Source organism: Temnothorax americanus, unplaced genomic scaffold, assembly GCF_048541705.1.
Source record: "Temnothorax americanus isolate GAGA-0224 unplaced genomic scaffold, ASM4854170v1 Scaffold36, whole genome shotgun sequence".
Lineage (NCBI taxonomy): Eukaryota > Metazoa > Arthropoda > Insecta > Hymenoptera > Formicidae > Temnothorax > Temnothorax americanus.
Genome location: NW_027509505.1, coordinates 46,894 through 70,537, shown reverse-complemented (window position 1 = coordinate 70,537; position 23,644 = coordinate 46,894). Strand labels below are relative to the sequence as shown.

The following is a 23,644-nucleotide window of genomic DNA, read 5'->3' as shown; positions in this document are numbered from 1 at the left end:
CGCTTCTGATTCGAGTGCCGCATTCGCGTGTCTGTTTACGCATCGATGTGAAGATATGTGGGTCTCCACGGTGAATGTATATATATTTACATGTATAGTACATACTCCCCGCGCGTCGTCCTGGTCAGGGCGTCACGCGATGCTCCTCTCCTCCGAGAGAATTCAATCGAAAGTCCATTAAGGTCACGTGGCAACTTGTTGTGGCGGCAAGTATGTGCCGTTGCCATTGTCTAAGGTAAACCCGACCCGGCTATAGCCGTCGAGCTTCCATGAACGCGAGTCCCTGACCAATAGGCCAATACCACAGCGACGTCTATCGAAAGCAATCTACCGACCACCTGTAATCTTCGGTATATCGAGGGCACACGTTCTCTTTTTACGTTGCGTTTCGCTGCGAGATGAGAGTCGAACGTCACGGGGCATCGATCATCGTCCCGATCGAACGCGTCAGCTTAGCTGCTCGGTTCGAAACCCGTAGCGGAAATATAGGTCTCGCGTGTCGAAGATAAGGAAAATAAATTCGTCTCGATAGATGTCGGATTAGCTCAACGGTTTGCATTTTATTACGAAGACGTAGGTGTTGAAGGATAGAGATAAATGTATTTGTCCTTCCTCTCGCGTTTCCTATACGCTTTATTTCGGGAAATAAATTACGATTATAAATTGTAGACGATAAAGTTTGTCGGGCATGCAGGGAGAGCGAGACAATACGTCCCAATGAAACTAGGTACATTTTCTTTGTTTCTTTGTTTCAAAGTACCTTTATAAAGTTACGTTCCTATTGAAAAAACATTCAAGTTAGTCTGCCTCATTTTATTTACTTCTCGTAAACGAACCGCACCGGCACATGTCGTGCGTATCGATTTCTTTTTCACGGACTATTTCCGTGCGAGAGATGTTTTGCTGGAAAACATACTCGATCGAGGAAAAAGTACCCACCGAATGGGTGACCGAAATATTTCGCATGCGCCTTTGTACTCGCCGCTTTCATTTCACGCGACGACGCGTCTTCAGGACCATCGTGGCTCCGGTTCAAAGGGAAGATGAAACTTTTCTTCTTCCAATCGTTGTTTTATCGTGCCGACGGGGATGGTAGCTATGTAAATACATACACAGCCCTCGCGGCATACTTAGTGAAGAATAATTCAACGTTGTTTGATCGCCGTAACTTGAGAGAGAATTTCGATTCATCATTCTTTTTCTCTTTTACTCTCAAAAAAATTACGTTACCTCAAACTGTCTTCTGACTCCAAACCTACGCTCCAATTTTCGCAATATTTTTTTATAAATTTTTAACTCGATGTTGACACCAAACTTTCGACACAAGTAAAAGATATCTGTAGTTATTCCTTGATAAAAAAAAAAAGAAAATTAGATTTTTCTGAGTTAATAGATAGGTGGAAATCTGATCGAGTAGCCCGGTCGTTGCGCTTATAAAGATGTTCATATAGTTGATCGCGTCTTCGTAAAACGATTATTTAGAGACCATAACTTAGAGATCAATGAAAGTCTCGTGTTGGCGGTGGGCCATGTAAGTCGAGCAACAAGTTTCTTATTCTAGGCTGGTAGACGCGCCCTCGCAGAAGAACAGCTTCCTGTATAAAACAGCGCTAATTCCACAACCACGAGGGATTAACAGGTGGCATGGCAATGCGCTCGTTACCGTATCGGCGTGATCGATTGGTCTCTCTTGCACATACTTCCGTGTACTTGCGACAAAACTTCGGATGGAACTCGGTATGGCGTTCCGTTGTACGGAACGCATCGTGATCGACGCGGTTCTCGCTCTCCTCGGCTTCAACCCATCTATTATTCCTCCACACCGAAGCGTGAATCCCAGCGTGAATCTTTTTTTATATAAATAAAATCAATCGCGTTGCTTCCGGTCGAGCTATAATTCGAGTAGTCCCGATTGACATCCATCATCCATATTCATTCGTCAAATTCCGTATGCTCGACTCGCGCAAAATTCGCAAAAGGTACAGGAGATCACAGGGGAGAAACTCGGACTAGCGGACAGAGCTAATTCATCCTGTATTGAGGCGCGGATCTAACACACACGTCTCGCTTTGCTTTCACACGAGACACCCACCCACACACATACACGAAAATACCGAGATACATACAGGCTAAACCCCGGAAAAATACTTTAGCATTCTGGCTGCGCGAATGTATTCCTGCTAGCATAGCTGAGCTGCTGAATATGCTGTCGTCGCTGCTGCTGGATGATGTTGGACGATTACGGACGATTTTTTCCGCCTCGCGATGATTTCGCGTCCTTCGGTGGCCTCCGTAAGACGTACACTTCCTGGTCGCCTCGAGGCTGCCCGCCTCGAGAAGATCTTCCTCCCCGAGGAATCTCTAAAGAGCGTGAAAATGAGAGGAGAAATGACGATAAGAGGAGAAGGGTACGAGAGGTTGTCGAAGGACGATCCGATGACGACGACATTGTCTTCTTTTCAGCACGACGTTTTCAGTCGACCCGGATACCCACATAGACAGCCTCGAGCAGGCCGAACAGATCGTCCTTGAGGGTACCAGCAAGTGGTCCTGCAAGATCGCCATCACAGGTGACACGATACTGATACTTTAGAAAGCGTTTTAACGATCCTTCACCACAATCTCGATAATGAGCCACCACTCAGTTCTGTAACCACGTTACACACACACACACGCTTGAAATACACACTTACACGAAAACTTCTTGAAACTCTCTGCGAACATTGATCACCATTTACTTTCCTTCGTGATACTATTTTCTTTCACCGAATCACGAGAGCAAAGTTTCGAAAATCACCGCGTTACGAGGCGCATCTCACGGTTGCGTAATCTCTGTCGCTTACAGATTTTCTGATGAGTTTGAAACTTTGCCTCGAAACAGACAGGCCGCGAATTCATCCGACAATCCGTAATCAAGAGCAGAAGTGACGTATTATGCATCCTGTGTGCGCGCGCCCCTTGATAAGAGCACAGTCTCTCTTTTCTCTCTCTCTCTCTCTCTCTCTCTCTCTCACACACACACACACATACACACACACACGTATCTCAATTTTTCATTCGTCATTATTCGCGCGCGCACGACTCTCGTCTTTCAAAGCAAACACGAAAAGATCTATGTCATAGAGCACCATCGGGTTGATAAGCAACGTCGCGTGATATATGAGGTACACTTTGCGTTGTGCCGCGTACAGTCGAGTTCTCGCATTCCAATTGCACCACCGGGGCATGCACATTGCGCGATCGATGCACTTCGTCCGGCACGAAGTCAAACCCCGAGAATCGATCGAGGGGCGTACTTGAATCTCTCCACGACGTTACTGTTCATTCTTGCGTAAACTTTCGAAATATATTAAAGTTAGACGATATATATATTGCTATGCTCGTTTCGCATTCCTGTTGTTACAATGAAAACTAAAGCAATTTGAAGTTCAGCCGGTCGGTCGACTGAAAAGCGTGACGACGTCGTTCCAACGAAGCGATTTGTCCAGATCCGTAACCTCAAGGTAACATGTCGAATCGGCAAATATAATCATCGGTGACTTATCCCATTTGTACGCATGGCCAAAACCCTCTCGACTACGCAACCCTTTCCCGTTCACACAGCGGCGACTTTTATTTCTTCCAATTTTTATCAATTCGCCGACGCTGCTACAACGTCCAGATACCAATAAAAATGATAAGCGGCCGGGGCGTATAACTTTATACGGTATTACAAGTAGCGTATGTCGTAGAAAATTATAGTTCACCGATCGGAATTGCAATCGTAGTGTCGCGAACGACATGGCAGACGCGAGCGGTGCAAGCTGCATACATATGCGCTCCTCTTCGCCAAGATCGATAGTTCAACGTACAGACCAGCGTAATAGCTGTGCTCAGCCTCCGCAGCCCATTCACATCGTACATGTATGAATAGATATATTTCTTATCTACTGGGAAATTGCATAAAAGAATACAATTGAACGGCGGGCATATCCCCATTTTTCAGGAAACGCGGTATTCGGAATTCTCGTCATAATCTCACAGCATAATGTTATATCGCTTGGTCGCAAGAATTCCGCCAATTCAATTCTCAGCACGTCTCTCTAATATTTCCAGCATCCGAAATGTAACACAGAGAGAAAAGGAAAGAGTGCTAACGTGTCCCCGATCAACGTGGCTCGCAGCCAATAATGAGAAACAGTCGAAATGCGATCGGGGACGTCAACGTCGGAGATACGCCAGGAACTCGCCGAAAACGCGAGGAGCTAAGAGAACTCGTCGTAGGAAAATCCAGTGGGATATTCGATTTGTTTTCTTTCATTTAAGACCACTGCCGATGGTGAAACCTGCAAATGGATAATGGAAGAAACCATTTCGAGCTACGCCTGCAGCGACGCTCCTGCTGCGGGGATTCGCGCACGTCCGCGAGTGAAGATAATCTTATGGGCGGAGGAAATTTTCCCCGTCTCGCAGTCTCGGTCGTCTTAAATAACCGAAGCTCGCCGTGGATCCCAAAGGAGGGCCTTAACGTTTCGGTTGAGCGCGCCCAGGAGCGCTTTCATATCTCTTATCATCGCTCGTATATATATATCTAACGCCTCAATAATGGTACGATAACAAGACGGTTCTAACACATCGTTCCACCCTGCGTTAATCGAAGATGCAGAACAAAAAACTGCAAATTGCGAACGGAGAACACGGACGAATTTCAAATGACGTAAAAGCACATAAAATTCACCATAAACTACATTTTGCGCACTTAACGTAATGCAAGAGACTGAGGGACACTAAGAGGGATACTTAATTATTTACGAGCAAACTGGAAAGATAAAGGAGGATGAACGGTATTTGCGCCACGGAACGTGGTTCAGCGGAGAAAAGTCGATAAGCAGAGAGCACGGCGAGCTGCAACGAAACTTTTTTGCCTTTCAAAAGCTGCCGACGTATCCAGCTGCGCTTTCCTAGTCCACCGCTAACAGCGGAAGTAGCGAGGGAAAAAGCGAGGACGGCGCGGTATGAAAAAGGGAAGGTTACGATTATCCCGTTGAGAACGGGAGATAAGTAAATAGGACGCGGTATAAAAAAAAGAAACGAGAGGAATGAAAATCGGCGGAACAGTCTGTTTTAGACAGCGCGTCTCTCCTCCTTTCTAAGCTTTTTATTTCCTCCGTCGTGAGCGTTCCTTTCGTCGCGCGTTTATGTACTCTCGGCGCGGAAAACGACTTCGGATAATCAAAAAAAGAAACGGAAGAAAATTGATACAATTTCTGTGGCGAAGTTAGTTCGCCAAGAAACTGCCGGTTGTCAACCGCGTGCTGGCTGCTTGCTTCGTTGGCTTGACCATTTCTGCTCTGTTCGTGACTTTCGTCCTGATAAAGAATTACATTCGAAGAAAAAGAAGCGACGCAATATCGACCTGCAACTACGAAACGTACGTATAAATCTTTGCGAGAAGATTCGAGCGTTATTTTTCATTATTGAGATAAATAAGGGTCAAAATTTTCTCTTCAAAATAATTCGAGAAACTGGATCGAACTATTCAATATTTCTTGGTTTTAATGCTTCGATCTTTTTCCCCGTGTGCTTTCGGAGAGTAATCTGATTTTGATCGTGCGCCCTCAACGGGTTAACCGCCGCGAAATAAGGGAGGAGAATCAAGGAAATAAGGGAGTGCGAATTGGGGGAAAGAGGTGGAGCGGAGGTGGTAACAGTCGGCGCCGCTTCCTCTTCCGCCCCAGTAATCAAATCTCCTGACTCACTGGGCGCAAATTAATATGACTACGATCTGACGAGATATACCGCTGCAGATTGCGCCGGAGAATCGAGCGTCGAAGAGAGACGCGGGAAGGATCGTATTATTCCCGCGGGAGAGAATCTCCCTTTGCGAGAGAGATGAAATAAAAAGAAACCAGATAAAACGTAGTGTATTCCGCGCGCGACACCGCGCGCATAATCGCCACCAATGTGTTAATACATACGCATCGCCGCAGTACGATCAATTAAAAATGAATGCGACTCACGGCTGCGAGCCCGACACGTTAAATTGGCGTGTGAGTGTGTGTTCAATCGCGAGATTGAATCTGCGTACGGAGTAAGTACGCGACTTAACACGCAGAACCAATGTGCGTTGATAACGATCGACCTCGTAACGCACACGCAAACGACAAATTACACGTTCGATGACGATGATAATACTGCAATATTAATGTTGCTTCGCGATCAATCGTTGCAACGATCGATCCGACATTTTCTTTTTCGAAATCATACGTGAAATTCAGCAAAGCGTTATATTTCGGGTTTTTGATATTTAAAAATTAAATTTTCGAAATGCCGAGTTCTGTTATAACGGGTCATGCAGAACGCGACGTGACGGCGTAAAACATGCGTAACGTGTTCACCCCGTCTACATCGTTTCGTTTATGAAGTACTCAATTTCTATCGCGTGCATCATCTGCCGAGCGCTGTGCGTGGCACCTCTTCCACATCTTAAGCGCCTTGCGCTCCCAATAAAACGCATAAATCGGTGCTGCACAAATCCATAAACCTGCCTCAATCATTATCGCATATGGCGATAATAATCTTACATCGGATTAATTATCAAATTAATGAAGCGCAATGCTCATTTATATACAGAGTGCAGACGTTGTAAAACGCAATCTGCTGCGCAAATTAACACTCTCACACACACATGCGTGGATATGCACGCGTACACACACAATACACGGACGCGCCTGTACGCGCCGAGACTCTTGACATCTCTCTCACCAAGTGGATTGTGGCGATGACTTGATGATTAATGAGATTAGGTATGAAATCGACATTCATCGAGGGCAGGAAGCATCGACGATCGTCCCCACTGCAATCGGCGGTGCGAATCAGAAAGAGTTAGTAGCATGGGCATGTGTGTCTGTCCGTCGATCCAAACCGAAGCACGTTATTTGATATATGATACCACACACGCACACACACACACCCAAATATATATATATATATATATATATATATATATATATATACCTATCTATATATATTTATATGTTTTAAATATTCCTTTTATGTTGTCACATATATGCCTTATATATGTATGTGGACGTATGTATACGTATGTTATACGTACGTTATTATATGATATATATGTACGTGATCCAAGCCAAGTTTTTGCACGCTTTTACGATGGCTGCGCCTACAATGGATATCGAATGTCCAAATCGGATGGATGTTGAGCCTTTGCATGCATCTTCTCACACACGGCGTATATAATTATTTGTAACTATGATGACACGGATAAAAATAGAATATTTCACGCCATTTTGCCATTGAAAAATACCAATCGTGAATTGACTTATCTACGTTTATTGATTTGTCAATCGTTCGTGTACGTACGGGTAATAGTTCTTCCGTTTAAAAATTGAAATACGCCGCAAGTTCCTCTCACCCTCGGGGAATAAAGTTGATTGTTTTAAATCTGAAGTTTCGCAAAAAAACACCTAACGAATTTAATAACGGAAAAGATACAGTAGGGAAGCATCAGCTCTTCTCAATTCCTCGAATATTTCGAGATAAAAGCCCTGCGGGACTCGCTACCTGTTTTTAATTAAATTCTCACATAAAGCAGAGTCATATTTATTCATTCGGCCGACGCGCACGTGCGAATAGATGAATATGAAACATCCGCGAAAAGACTTCTTCCAAATAGTCCGCTGTCTGTTTATCGTAAGCGCAAAAATCAAGTTGACGATAGCGAAAAAAATTGAAGCAATTCGTAGATTCATATATTGCTGCAAGGAAAATACGAGTTTCTATTTTCTTCTATTTTCTCCAAGAGTGGAGAAAATCCTGTGATTAACATAAATTAACGGCATAAAATCTTCACATTACTTTGCCTTATTAGTCACTGTCAAAGTAGAGCAATTCCAACGATACGGCGCGGATTATATCATAAGTAATAAACGTGAAATCGTCGTGGCGTAAATGCGGGCTAAATCAGAATCGGGACGGGACAGTAAAACTTTATCGCTTCGGGGAACGTGCAGCCTCGGTTTTGAAAGTCGTAACCACGCGTTTGTGACCGAACGTCCAGCTACCCCGTCGACTCGAAACGACGATCTACCGAACGATGCGACGGGCCCGCAGGATAGTTCGTAATTTCAGTTGGCTTATCGCGTAAGAAGGTACCGTTTAAGTTCGTCGAGGCGCGAGTCGCCAATCGAGATTCTACGCGACGGTTTTATCGCCCGCCCGTTTTATTCGCCCGATTATACGAGGAAGAAATATGATAGAGACACGCGGATATTGTTTCCACGTATGCCATTTCATCGCGACGCAATCGTGCGATTGAAAGTGGAATGTGCGGGTTCAGGGCGAACTTTTTTTTTCACCAGCACGGTGCGAACATATGTTCCGACGGATATCCGGTTCTGTTAGCTCTATTGGATTAACTCTCGCAGTCGCGTTCTTGGATACTGGCCAGCTGGCAAAACTTCGGTAATGTTTTCATTCGGCGGTATTGTCCCGTGGTAATCGAATTATGTACACCGCAAAATTAGAAATTTACGCCCGCGGGAATTAAATTCTTCGCGCTCAGTCTGTTCCATATGGAATTCTAGGCATTATCTTTAGGCATTAGCCTGCGACGAACGGTCTCCTAATTGTATTCTTCCGTCCTTAGTGATCAGCGCTCAGGGATTAATCGCCAAAGATAAGAGCGGCACATCCGATCCCTACGTGACGGTCCAAGTTGGCAAAGTAAAGAAACGCACGAGGACCATGCCGCGGGAACTAAATCCAGTCTGGCACGAAAAGTTCTACTTGTAAGTAATTTCGATAAGTTTCTCTCTGCTACGCCAGCAAAATGCGTAATTCTCTCCGCTCTCAATCTTGCTGGCTGTGAATTTTCGTTTTCACAAGCGATGACGTCAAATTGTTTGCTCGCACATATTTACGCTACTTCTCCATTGTTAAAATTACATTAGCGTACATTTTCGTCGATAAATTATCAGTCGCTTAAGATCGCTGGAAGAAAATTCAATCTGGTCTCAGGAAGAGCGTGATTTAAAGTGCATTACGATATAGGCGTCGTAAAAACCACAAATTTTTGTTCGCAGCGAGTGCCACAATTCGTCCGATCGGATCAAAGTTCGGGTGTGGGACGAGGACAACGACCTGAAGTCGAAGTTGAGGCAAAAACTGACGAGGGAGAGCGACGACTTTCTTGGGCAGACCATCATCGAGGTACGGACTCTCAGCGGCGAGATGGACGTCTGGTACAACCTGGAAAAGAGGACGGACAAGAGCGCAGTGTCGGGCGCCATTCGACTGCACATTAGCGTCGAGATCAAGGGCGAGGAGAAGGTGGCACCTTACCACGTGCAGTACACTTGCCTGCACGAGAATCTCTTTCACAGTCTGTGCGAGGAAAATGGGGGCATGGTGATCTTGCCTCCTCCTCAGAACAAGGGCGACGACGACTGGAAGCTCTACTTCGATCCTCCCGGCGAAGAGCTCGTCGACGAATTCGCCATGCGTTACGGCATCGAGAGCATCTACCAGGCGATGACGTGAGTATCGTTTAAGCCACATATTCGCAATTGGCCATTAATCAATTAACAACTATTGGTTTTTGCTATAACAAGACAATATTTATTATAAAAATGAAATCGAAATAAGCGGAATAAAAGTTAAAATCACGTATTTCAGATTAAAATAAACTGCGATGAGCGCTCTGACGCAATAGAGAGAATCAAAACGAATGGTTTTTCGATACAATCGTGATATCGTATTTTCCAGGCACTTCCACTGCCTCTCAACCAAGTACCTGTGTCCAGGCGTGCCGGCCGTTATGTCGACCCTCCTGGCAAACATAAACGCGTACTACGCCCACACGACCGCCAGTCCGGCCGTGTCGGCCAGTGATAGATTTGCCGCCAGTAACTTCGGGGTAAGTGCCGGATGTTGAAGATTGCGCCGCGGTATCTCCGCCGCGCGCGCAGTAGAGGAGTGAGGGATGGCGAAGGCTGTAATGGTACCCGACGGCGAGAGAAGCGAGAAATACTCGTGCAATTTCCTGGCAACCGGCGCTATCCCTTATCCCGAGCTACTTCTCATATCCTAGACACCTAGACGGTCACGCATTGATTTGCGCAAGGACGCGCCTTTCGCCCGACTCTCCGTCAATTCCGTTCTCACCAGGTCACCAGGAATAAAGGGATCAGCCGACGCGAATATATATATATATATATATATATATATATATATATATGTATAACGTTGGTTAAATAATTACTTCACAAACTTTCGAGAGGGATTAAGCGAAGTCTCTGCCGGCATCGAGGCGCTTTGAATAAAGCCTGAATCTTGGCGAATTGGTCATTTAGCGGATTAGAATGGATTTCTTCCAAGAATCAGTAACTTGACTTTTAGCCGTATTGATTTTAAAAGACAATAAAGTCTAAGCGAGAGATGCTTACATTCGGTCCCAAAACCTGTCGAGTCACGAAACTATGCCTGTATTAAAGAGTGGCAAGGTCGCGCCGTGTTTATATGATTGCATTTTTTATATCTTTCTTAGCGTATAACTTTTTCTTGAGCAAAAGAGAAAAAACAGCGGAAAGACCGTATGCAAAAGCCACTTAATTAAGATTTTAATTAAGATTCTCTTCGACCGCGTTCTTTTTCCACCATCTGTAGTTTAACTGACTGGCAGCCAAGGCCGAGCGAATGGATTTTTCCGCCGCGCGGGGAATATGGAAATTATTTTCACATACCTCTACAAATCGACGTTCTCTCCCATAAAACAGCGAACGATATGTAAATCGAAATTTCGTACAAAATTTAAATTCATAAATCTCTTAATTCCGGAAGAGAACTGGTGTACGAGAGAGTATGTGTTTCTCATACTTTTGAATTATGCATGATATTTCTCTTCGAAAATATTACGCGAAACTTTCCAAGCACGAAGAAATTCGGCTAAAAATTAAAAGAGAAAAAAATTCGAGGAACTCTCTTAGCGAAACATATAGATATTACATCGGTAAAAAAATTTCCGCGGTAAAATAAAAAAAAGTCGGCGTACTTATCGTAGCGTATTTTCTATTTTCTCAAAAAGAAAACCTTACCGCAACTACCATTACTGGTGAAAGAAACTAAGTAGACGATTCTCGTTATAGAAAGAAAAATTCGTCAAGCTTCTGGATCAGCTGCACAACTCCCTCAGGATCGACCTGTCGATGTACAGGAACAACTTCCCGGCCTCGACTCAGGAGAAGCTGATGGACCTGAAGAGCACCGTGGACCTGCTGACGAGCATTACGTTCTTCCGTATGAAGGTCCAGGAACTGTCGAGCCCGCCGCGGGCCAGCACCGTCGTGAAGGACTGCGTGAAAGCGTGCCTGCGATCGACCTACCAGTTCCTCTTCGAGAACTGTTACGATTTGTACAATCGAGAGTTCCAGGCGGATCCGAACGAGGCAAAACGGGATTCGGACGATCATGGGCCGCGGCTCGACTCGCTCGACTTCTGGCACAAGCTGATCGCCCTGATAGTCTCGGTGATCGAGGAGGACAAGAACAGCTATGCGCCCGTGTTAAATCAATTCCCTCAGGAGTTCAACATCGGTCAACTGTCGGCGGCCACGATGTGGTCCTTGTTCGCGGTGGACATGAAGTACGCCCTGGAGGAGCACGAGCAGCATAGACTGTGCAAGTCCTCGGCCTATATGAATCTGCACTTCAAAGTCAAGTGGCTGCACGCCAATTACGTCAAAGACGTGCCGCCATACAAGGGCGCCGTACCAGAATACCCGGCCTGGTTCGAGCCTTTCGTCATGCAATGGCTCAATGAAAACGATGACGTCTCATTAGAATATCTCCACGGTGCCTTTAGTAGAGATAAAAAGGAAGGCGTAAGTGTGTGATATGCCATGATATTATCCACGAGTCTCGATACGGCGATGCAGCAGCCTTCTCTAATGTGGTTCTTCAATCTTTTCTTACAGTTCCAGAAGAGCAGCGAGCATGTGCTCTTCAGCGTCTCCGTCGTCGATGTTTTCACACAGCTGACGCAGTGCTTCGACGTGGTGTCGAAGCTGGAATGTCCGGACCCGGAGATCTGGAAGAGATATATGAAGAGATTCGCGAAGACCATCGTCAAAGTTTTGGTGGCTTACGCGGATATAGTGAAGAAGGAATTCCCCAGCCATCTGAAGGAGGAACGAATTGTACGTGCCCGAGAGTGACAAAATTTACAAAAATTCGCGCGAAGTTACTGACAGTAACTTTATTACAAATTCTTTCATTCTACAGGCGTGCATTTTAATGAACAACATCCAACAACTTCGGGTGCAATTAGAAAAGATGTTCGAGTCAATGGGCGGCGACAAGCTCGAGGAGGACGCGGCGAACATATTGAAAGAGCTGCAACAACAACTGAACAGCGCTCTGGATGATTTGGCTATACTATTCGCGAACAGTTTGGAACCGCGAATAACAGTTTCCGTCAGGGAGCTAGGAGATCTTTTGTTGGCTATCAAAGGCGGAGGACAGGTAACCTTGTCGCAGCCAGCGCAAAGAAACAACGTAAACGTAGAGGCCGACGAAGTTTTGAGGCCACTCATGGTTCTACTCGACGGTAGCCTATCTCTATACGCTGAATCGTGCGAGAAAACGGTATTGAAGAGACTATTGAAAGAACTGTGGAAGATAGTCATGAGAATTTTAGAAAAGACCGTCGTTTTGCCACCTATGACGGATAAGAGCGTACGTGTTATAATTAAATTTATTTGAAAAAAATTGGTAGAAGTATTATTAAGCGACGTATGTTATGATTTGTGATTCTTGTTTCTTGTAGATGATGTTCAAGAATCTGACGGATAACGCAAAGAATCTCGCTGCGAACGCCAAGATAGAAGACATGTCGAAGCTGTTTAAGAACCACATGGCTGGAAAACCCGATGTCAAGAATGCTCTCAGCGGAGTTATGGTAATTGAAACAAATTATTCAAGTCGCAAAAATAATTTGAATTAATTGAATTATCTAAATTTATGATATCCACTCAGGATATCTCCAAGGAAGTAGAAAAGAATCTTTCGCCGAAGCAGTGCGCGGTTCTCGAGGTCGCTCTGGACACAATCAAACAGTACTTCCACGCCGGCGGTAACGGCTTGAAGAAGACGTTCCTGGAGAAATCACCGGAACTGCAGAGCCTCCGTTATGCGTTAAGCTTGTACACGCAGACGACGGACACCCTCATCAAGACCTTCGTCACCTCGCAAGTCAACCAAGGTATGTCGCTTGGAGTTCATTATTCACATTACAAATGAATAAACTGTAATAACTATTATTTTTATATATGTTTCTTGTACTACGTAATTGCGGAACGAAATCGCGATAAAAGCGAAAAACTAATCAGGAACACACATGAATTAGTTAGGCATAAACGATATATTCTAACGACACATTACACGTTCCGTCGCGCAATTATCGCACGAGAAGTCAGTATATATCGGCGTGTGCGTGTTTACACTCACATTACGACGTAATGAAAATTGTCGGGACAGTGCCGCTGAACGATGCGTCAACGCTACGTCAGCGTCAGCGTTCGATGAGCAGCGAGAGAGGTGACGAAGGGGAAGGAGCCGAGGGTATGGAAAGCCTCGAGGAACCCCTTCGCCAGAGCAAGCCCTCTCTTCGTCGAGAGAGCCGACAAGGTACCACCAGAGCAGACCTTAGAAGGTCGCTGGAAGTGTCGGAGAGACTTTTAGGCCGTAGTGAACTGTGATCGTTCCGTCGAGACGTCTTTCGATGTGAAATTTTCTTCTTCAGTTTTCCACAATATACTCTTTTACTAGTAATTTAAAAATATCCGTTTAATAAATAAGAATAAATAAGCCGATAAGAAATTTCTTTTAAATCTTTATGTTCATGTCTTTATATTCCTAAAGAAGAAGAATGTTCCAAAAATGTCTCGACAACGATAGCTGTGTTAGGAAGCTGTGCTGTTATCACTGCCGCTGCTGCTACTGCCGCCACTCTTGCTGCTACTACTGAGAACTTTATCGACCAGCAAACTGCCTCCTTCGGTCTCGTGTTTTTTTCAGTACAACGCTTCTGACACATACGTATCAAGAAAATTTTGTCATTTAACCACCAGTCACCATACACGATCTTCTTACAAGCGTGTGACATACTTGTCGTTATCTAGCGCCACGCTGTTCCTTCGAAAATTTTAAGGAACAAACGCCCAAAAAAAATGCACAGATTAATTGATCAATCGATCGATCATCTGCACCATGGACACTTGTATCATACGCACTTCGGAGATTCAATTCTCCGAATACAAAAGAAAATGATTTGTTCTTTCAATGCAAAACCGATGAAATCAGAAAAGTTATAATTCCCGATAAACACACCACGTGTGACCGAATCGTGAAAACTTCGCGGAGGCTGACTTCGTCTTCTCTGATAATTATGCTGACAACAAGTACCTGACCTGCCTATTATCAGAGCATGTAATCTGCTCTAGAAATAGAAATCGAAAACTAGAACTCTCTTAGCCTTAGTCTCGGATCATAGCATCAGATAGAATCAGACGAAGTCCGCGTAGTGTTTAGATGCCATTTCTAGCTTTTACGACCATCGTGCTTGAGCGTAAATTCTGACTGCGAATTCTTCAAGTTCCAGATACCGCCGGTTCGGACGAAGGTTCGGTAGGCGAGGTGAGCATCCAAGTGGATCTCTTTACACATCCGGGAACGGGAGAGCAGAAAGTCACCGTCAAAGGTACGATTACAATCTCGTAAAGTTTGTATCATATAACATTGACAATTAATAATTCTAATTGTTAATTTACTCATCAATAATTTTATTTTAAAAAATCTTTTGTTCTCTAGTTGTGGCCGCGAACGATTTGAAGTGGCAGTTGGCGACGGGCATGTTCAGGCCGTACGTTGAAGTGAATCTAATCGGACCGCATCTTACTGGCAAGAAAAGAAAACAATCGACGAAATCAAAGAGCAATAACTGGTCGCCACAATTTAACGAGAGCTTTGACTTGTAAGTTACGACGCAAAATTTAATTTATCAGTAATTACTAACATTTACACAGATACAAATTTAAAATTTATCTGACTCTTGCCTTGTCTTTGTCCTCAGTATGATCGGTAACGAGCAACAACAGCTAGATTTCTACGAATTGCACATCTGCGTGAAGGATTATTGCTTCGCGAGGGAGGACAGGCTCGTCGGAGTCGCGGTGATGCAACTCAAGGACATCGTCGAGGAGGGCTCGTGCGCATGTTGGCTGTCGCTCGGCAAGCGTATCCAGATGGACGAGACCGGCTACACGATCTTGCGCATCCTATCGCAGCGCAACAACGACGAGATTGCCAAGGAATTCGTGAAGCTGAAGAGTGACATCAGGCAGGAGGCACCGCTGCCGAATCCTACTTGAGGAGACACGATGTTGCGTTAATAAGCCGATAGCGAAGCGACTCGAGTACTTCGAGCTTGGAAAGAGCCCGAAGAGGAGAAGAAAGAGAAAGAGAAGAAAAGAGCAGGAAGAGAAGGAGGAGGAGGAGGAGGAGGAGGAGAAGCAGGAGGCCGTCCAAAGGGGGTCAGCATTTTGATGCCTTCGGTGCCACAAGCGAACAAAACCTATCACGATTCCGTGAGAGAGATGTAATTCGCGCGATTTCACCCGGCGAAAACGATCGCCCCGAACCCTTCCGCCCTTCTTCGCCGAGAGGCACGCAACTCAAGGAGGGACAATCCTAGCGACGGGATTCGATTTACCGTGAAGCTTCTTCTCTCCAGCTTCCCTCGCGCCGTGGAGTTCAATCGAGCGTAATTCCTCTCCCTTTTTTACGAGACTCTCTCACACACACACACACATATACACAGAGCTTCAACCCCGTCCCTGGACAGCGACGATGCACCGGGAACCACCATCTTCCACAGATCTCGAGATAGGACGACGAGCTAGGTCAACCCCGCGTGGCTCGGCGTTCGTCCTGCGTACTACTACAATAATGAAAAAAGGGCGATTCCTCCCGCCTGCATTTATAGAGAATTAAAATAATCGACAAAGCAGAGCTCGCGATAACGACGACAATGAGTGATGCTCCGGTACTACTATGAGACAAGAGACAGATCGGACTCTTCTTCGTGCGGCTGTCGCAAGCGAGACGCAGGGAGAGATGGAGATACGAAGGAGAGAGTGTTCGCTAGACAAAAAACGCGAAACGTGAAAACAGTGCTGCCAGTACGCAATATATTTGGTAATATTCGTAACGTAAGATAGGACGAGATGAGATCAACACCGCGAACAAACTCAAGTACAGGTGCTGCGCAAAAAGCGACAGAGACTCTCTCGATCGGACGCGCCGCCGTTCGCCGAAAGACTGACTTCGAAATGGAAGAGGACGAAGAGCGAGTCCACGTATGGTGGGGTCCTTGATCGCGACGCGGCCGCATGTGCTGCAAACAAAGGGCGAAGTCGAAAATACACCCGGAATCGTATACATAAAGTTTACATACCACGCACATACGCATAACATTCACATGTACGTTTACACACGCGCGCGCGCGCGCGCGATACGACCGCGTCGTTTCTAGGCCGTTTGTTCAGGAGGATGAGTTTACTGTAGATACGTGAAAACATTGTTGAGACGAAGAAGTTTTTTCTAAATATACAGTTTAAATGTAGCATTGCGTACGACCAAATAGGCACGTCCTGTGACGTCACGTAGCGACGTGCCATTAGTAATAAAAAAAGAACAGATAAAAGTTAGTAAGGCATTGTAATTGTAAAGTACGTTCTTATTCGTAAGATTATATCAGAAATGATCGTAAGAGTCTGACTGTTGCTGATGCTGTTGCTGCTGTTGCGAATGATGCCGTGATCCGCCCGAAAGCTTCGAAAGCTACGCGAAAGCAGCGTACCGATTCCAGATCGTTGCCGAGCGAAAGATGTACGAGCGAAACATCCCTTCGCGCCTTCGGAAGTCGCGTATTAACGAAACCAGCGATACGCCCCCGACACGCTGCGAACGCGAATCCTCGGTCTACGAACTGGCGAGCGAACGAGTCTACAAAATTGAACTTTACACTCCTGTAAATAAGTGCTGTCGGTACTCGGATACCCTGGGTACTTTGAATATTATCTGAGTGTGACCGATTACTGGATATTATCAAAGTTAGGTAATACCCGAGCTATTCGAGTAATGTATCCGTGAACTTCGACGGCTACTTGTAATCTTGTAGCGCGCGCGCAAGTAATTATATCGTAGCTTTTGATTCTCTCTCTTTAGCTATCGCTGTTTTTTTTACGCCTATCTCGGAATGTGACGTGAGGCACTGGACGTTAAAACTACTGTTATTAGTATAACTACCTCTACCGTCTATTAGCTTCATCCGCATCTTATACATCTTACCTCGTGTGCATAGCGGACGTTCGCCCGTCCGTAGAAACGCATCCACCGCGTTTTCGCCGATCTCTTTTTATCAGGAACACGTATCGGGCCGAGAAGGTGGGTAGAGAGAACCCTTCTTCGCTATCATCCGCTACGATCGCACGAAGCTTCGGTCGGATCCCTCCGTGAGAGAAACTCGAAGGCACGCGACCTCGTATCCGATGAATCCAGTCATCGTCCAGCCCAGGGCTGCAGAGTCGGGCGGGGCAAGTACAACACAACTCCGGAGATTACGCTATTATATTCAAAAGTTTCTACTACGTAGTACGTCTAGATTATACTCTCTTACGTATTGTGTATAGTGTCTATAAAACTGCTGATGTAGCTGCGAGCGCGGGATTTTCGATCGGCAGATAGAGAAAAAAAGAGACGAGAGCCATCTAAATAATGAACGTCCGATTATCTCATTGTCAGCTGCAGGTGCTTACCAAATTTGAGTATCCGTCGAAGCATCAGGCCGTGAATTAAAAAATTCCACATAACAGTGATCGAGCCCGCCTCTTTAAGAATCTGAGAGAATTAATCTTAACATTAAGAAAAATAAAGTAACTTTAATCGATTATAAATTAATAATTTATATTCGCTAAGTTTAGAGATTAATTTGTTTAAGTATTTTTTAAAAGAAAAGTGAGACAGATTGTTACGGTATCGAATTCTTTAAAATATCTTTAGCCAATGATATAAGATGTTCGAAATTGTATTACAATTCTGATGTTGAAAGTTTTTTTTTTTTAACTTCAATTTGGTGACCGATTTACGAAGCACCTGCATCTGCATATGTCGTTGACGGTTACCGGGAAAATTCAAGCTGATAGGAAAAAAAAAAAACACGGGTCCGCGATCTCGCCACCATCTTCATTTATAAAAGTGTCTATTTTCTCCGCTGCCTAACACTAAGTACATTACGAAAGGACTGGCGAATTCGGCACTCAGATCGGCCACGTCGACGGGGCAGCACACCCAGACGATTATTTCGACACTCGTTCCCCCCCCCCCCCGATCGCAGATCCACCCGCAACCACCCGCGACCGTCGACGGGGTCGGCCGCCAATTTTTCCTCCTACTCTCCGCTTCGATTAATATCTTGTAAGCTTAATGAAAATATCTCGTGTATTCTGTGATAATTACCCCTTAAAGAGGACATTGACACGCTACACCTTACACGCACAAGAAACATATACACGTACACGTACGAGGCGAGACCTGCAGACGGAGTCCGCGTACCTGCGCGGAAAATGGAAATTGTACAGAAAAATTGGAAACAGATAACAAAGATAGATGACTACGACATTACACCGATCCTAAACATAGCAACAGTATTTTTCTTCTTTAAATACATTCCCATATTTCTATTCTCTGTAAACGTCCGAGGAGTCTCGTCGCAATAATGGGAGTAAAAGAAAGAGAGATGATATATATATATATATATATATATATATATATATATACATATATTACATATGTACAGAGTGATCCAGATTCGCCTCCACTTCCCTTCATCTATCGATTCTGTGGTCAATTCGCAGTTGATTTCTCCTTAACGAAAGTTTTATCCTTTTTCACAACTTTCTAATGTTAAATACGTCTAAGCCGTAAATAAAAATACCGTAAAAGTAAAATTTCCTTCGAATTAAATAAAGAAGGTCCGTCATCTCTACTGCTCGTTGAAATTCTTAGACTTTTTATCACGTTACAGTTTAAAACTTATCGCTGCCTTGACACTTTTCGTTTAAGGAAGAATACTCGAAATTGATCGGAGAATCCGTAGATAGGCGAAACTTGGAACATCCTGTGTACCGCATTAACAAATCGTAACTCTTCAGCCACGATATTACCAGCTGCAAGGAGATATTGACGCGAAATTACAGGACGCAAAAGTGTGTAGCGCATAACGACAAAAATTAGGAAATTCAGTGAACGATTACATATATGACACGGTGCCGATTAAAAATCCACTCAAAAAAGCAAAGCTCTGAAAAAAATCACGTAATTTACGCTTAAACCATATATGTTTAGTTTAGCATATACTATAATTTTACGGGTTTGCCTTTCTTAAAACATATTTTTCATAGTTTTTCATCATTCTTAGTCCTCTCTGAATGATTGCAAATTTAAATAAATATAATTACAATTTTAAATAAATAAGTTTATGATTAATTTTTTGGAATGATTCTGAATCATCTGTAAATCGATCCATCATTGCTTCACAGTTCCTGTCGATCGTAAAAAAAATATTCAAAGTAAAGTATCTCGGATTATCTCTCGTTTGTATCGAAGGGAAATCCCCAAGGGATCGCCGCAAACTTTTGCGTCCGGTCGCCGATGAAAGTGTAGAGAATCACGATCAGAAATTCAAGGCAGATTCCAGATCGCTAAGTAAGCGAGATATACATTTTTTTAGCAGGGGGAAGAGAGAGATCAGGTAATAAAGGGAAACTAAGGAGAGAAAAAAAAAGATATACACAACTGTTGACAATACTATGCTTGAGAATCGTATTGACACATATGTAATGTACCTAATAAATATATAAAACAAGACGGGATGTTTGTGTTTCGTAAGTAAAAGCGTATTAAGAGTGTTACTCGTAATAGGGCGCGAGAGGAGGCACGATGAAAACTCGCGCGAAAACGCGGAACGCGTATCACCAGCGTGATTTATTAGGTAATTACGACTAACGAGCGAGAAGAGAAGAAGCAAGCTTCGTCGTCCCACGGAAAACGCCGTTATTGTCGAGAAAATTTTTCGAGCAAGGGAAAATGGAAACGAAAGAGAGAGAGAGATTTCGATGACACGTCGCCGCTACGCAGGCGACAAAGATGACCCAAAGCAATTGTATCCGAGTATGAAACACGCACATTCAACACAAAGAGGATTTATCTGCGTAGAATCCTAGAGTACCGAATCTTCATCGATAATTAACTTTTCGTTTGTTCACTCGCGCCGACGCGTTGTTCTCCAGCGAACCGGACGTACATACATATATGTAAATAATCCCATACAACACAAAATACACATCGCATTCACACAAAAACACACTCACACACCCACATTCATGCGGAATAGCGCTTGTGTGACTCCACATAGTCCACATTCACACGATCGAAGCTCCGAACGCACGCGCCGTCGTTACGCTTCTCATCTCTGAAAAACGGATCATTGTCATCGTCGATCATTGTCATCATCGTCGCGGACGAATTACCAGTATTGTCCCACTGATCGATTCGCTCGATTCGACGACAATCCGTCGTATCGGACGGCGATCGTGCGGCTCGGGCAAGCGCGCGTTGCCTCTCCTGACAATCCTGACAATCCTGGTGAATCAATGCATATAGTGAGACGCGATTTTCACGGAGGATGTCGGCTCGCATCAATCGCACCGTTCAACTAGATATTAGAGATCCATATATACAGTACGACTTGCCTCGTTTTAAGGATATATCGCGCATCATCCATTAAATATCGTGCCGCACGTAGTTAGCGAATAAAAAAAGTTGAAGATATGTAAAATCTCTTCCTTGGGTTATAAGAAAATTCTATTTCGTATACGTTGAGGAGCTGTCGATTCTAACGATGAATTCGTTAACCGTTTTCGTGTTAATGCTAAACGTGAGAGATCCTATAGCTGTCGTATGGCCAATGTCGAGGTCCGTGTTCTGATGGCGTATATTCAGCGTAAGTGCGATTGTCTAAGACTCTCTCGCGTCACGTTGACGTTAAAAAGGCGACCTTCGTGTGTGTATTAGACAAATAAAAATTATATAAAACTCGGGCAACTGTATTTCCAAGCGCTGATCGCGCCGCGAGAACACGGTCCCGCCTGTTTATTATTTACATTTATATATTCAATGAGTTCGTATACATATATATTTAGAGAGTAATCGAGTGTAGGTATATACGGATGGATTCCAGAGAGAAGTGTGGTACGTAATGTGGAATCAAAGCAAGAGAGAGAGAGAGAGACAGGGGACTAATTCCCGAGTGATTAGTTAGGTAATTATGGGGAAACATTGTAGTCGAATGGACGAGGGAGATAGAGAAAAGAGACGATCGAGAGAGGGACCTATTAGAGTTATATATCATCGTTGAACCTCATCGCACATGCATACACACACACCACGTGCCATATCATCGCATTATTATATCAGAGAGACAGAGTTTAAATACTATTAATTTTAAGTCGTATAAGCTAGATAGCTGTATACATATAGCGTATATACTGTATATACTGTATACACTAACTGTGATTTATTGCTGGTCTTTATTCGAGTAATACAACGTTGATACACGCTGTATATGATACATATACAGTGTGACAAGGGGGTGAGTGAATGAAGACATTGAGATAAAAAAATATATTCGAAAATATACGAAGATATTCGTCTTCTAAAAAATCTAAAAACGTTCAATTTCAAAACGAACGCTATAAATAATAGTCTCGAAAGATTATAAATAAACGCGCGTTTTTTTTTCCTTATCCATTCGCCTCTTCAATAATATTCTCTTTGCGTAAACGAACGCAATATAACGAAATAGAATTCTTGTTACTCGGATATCGGCCGACATTATTTGCTCGCGCGATCACAATTATTTCGGCCCGGTCGGAGACCTCGGAGGTTTCCGACTCGGCGGGATACGAGGGAGAGATCGTTAGTGCGAAGGTGCGAACCTTGTTCATTCAATCGTCGTCGTCATCATCGTCATGATAGCGAGTCACACTCGCGTCGTTACGTCGACACCGAACGAAGCGTCTGTTCGCCGTTGCCCAACCGAAAAACACCCTCTGTAATCTAATTTTTCTTTTCTTTTTCGCATCGACAGTACACACGCACGTGTAAGATATTATCGCATCTCGATCGTGTAATCACAGAATATATTGCACATACGACTGCACATATTATATACATATTTACAAGTGTGTATATACATTATATATACATATACATATACATGGTCATGATCGCGATCCGTGTTGCTGTCTCACCCGCTCGATCGAGAAATAATTCTGAACCATCATCACTTTCACTTTATCTTGCCTCGAGTGATTTGAATCTATTCTAAAACATATCTAAAACTCAGAGAAAAACGTACTTTTCCGCCCATTTTCACCACACAAATTATATTTTAAGAGTCATATTATATTATTGTACAGGTTGTCCCGAGGGATGTCCCCTCTCACGCTAAGCGTGTTTCCTTTAAACTGCAAATTTCTCAATCAAGCTAAAATTTATTTTGTTTTTACAAAAGCAATCTAGTTTTTACAAGGAACTGAAAATCAAAGAGACAATACATTTCTTGTGTTTTTCATATTTTTCAATTAATCATAAGTAGTTTTGCTTGAATAATATTTTAATTTAAAACTTACGAAAATATATGACGTTGCATGTATTGAAGGGTTACGATATATTTGCTGAAGAAAAAGAACTCGAAATTAAAAGGTTCTTTGGGCAAAGAGCATGCAGTTCGGAGAAATTATGCTTAAGGAAAGATATCTTGTTGCAAATATACACAGACTGTTTATCGTTGTATTATAAATTGTCTATATCAGATTTGTTGCAAATACTATTTCACCGAACATCTAGAAGAACGTGGGAAATATCTCGAGAAGAAATCCCGAGAGACAGCCACGGAGCGGTGATTTTCCGAATGTTCATTCTCCCATCAAAATTACACCCTCCCCCTATAAAAATTTCAATGTTCCAACATGTTTTTGCCTCCATGTGTTACAATGCGCTGCGCCGTGTTTTTTCCGACTGTCATTCACTTCTTTTGTCTCACACAAGTAAACGTATGATCAGGTAATAAAACGGCTCGAGCGAGAAGTAAAGCGGATGAGAGAATGTTTCCATGAAAAAACACTCTTCGAAAAGAGACGGAATAGCTTGTCGCTTCTTATTTTCCATTTTTCAGGTACGCTTTTGTCGTGACAAAAGTGTAATAGAAAAGTGAAAACAGAAAATAGACGTATTCCGATCTTCTTGGGATAATTGTACATAAAAGGGGAAAAATAACGTTGTGAAGTGTTTCAATATACACGTTTCGTTTCCATCGTGTTAGCATATTAAAAACGACAGAGGGAGACAGAGAGAGAAAGAGAGAGAGAGAGAGAGAGAGAGAGAGAGAGAGAGAGAGAGAGAGAGAGAGAGAGAGAGAGAGAGAGAGAGAGAGAGAGAGAGAGAGAGAGAAAGAAAGAGAGAAACG

The 23,644-nt window shown here is 43.8% G+C and overlaps 1 protein-coding gene across 6 annotated transcripts in view; it reads left to right on the top strand.

Annotated features, from left to right (window-relative positions):
* Positions 1-23,643, top strand: part of Unc-13 (protein unc13 homolog) — a 92,180-nt gene extending 68,537 nt beyond the window's left edge. For 2 of the 6 annotated variants that reach the window (XM_077414298.1, XM_077414295.1), the window contains 12 exons: positions 8,648-8,789; positions 9,084-9,536; positions 9,766-9,916; positions 11,145-11,879; positions 11,973-12,194; positions 12,280-12,732; positions 12,824-12,955; positions 13,033-13,258; positions 13,534-13,683; positions 14,651-14,755; positions 14,866-15,028; positions 15,128-23,643. In XM_077414298.1, the coding sequence (XP_077270424.1) occupies positions 8,648-8,789; positions 9,084-9,536; positions 9,766-9,916; positions 11,145-11,879; positions 11,973-12,194; positions 12,280-12,732; positions 12,824-12,955; positions 13,033-13,258; positions 13,534-13,683; positions 14,651-14,755; positions 14,866-15,028; positions 15,128-15,425 (3,230 nt within the window). In that variant the 3' untranslated portion in view covers positions 15,426-23,643. Of the gene's footprint in view, positions 1-2,463; positions 2,571-8,647; positions 8,790-9,083; positions 9,537-9,765; positions 9,917-11,144; positions 11,880-11,972; positions 12,195-12,279; positions 12,733-12,823; positions 12,956-13,032; positions 13,259-13,533; positions 13,684-14,650; positions 14,756-14,865; positions 15,029-15,127 lie in introns of all 6 variants that reach the window. The other 4 variants (XM_077414297.1, XM_077414300.1, XM_077414301.1 and 1 more) reach the window with 4 other exon arrangements.
* Position 23,644: the final 1 nt, after the last annotated feature.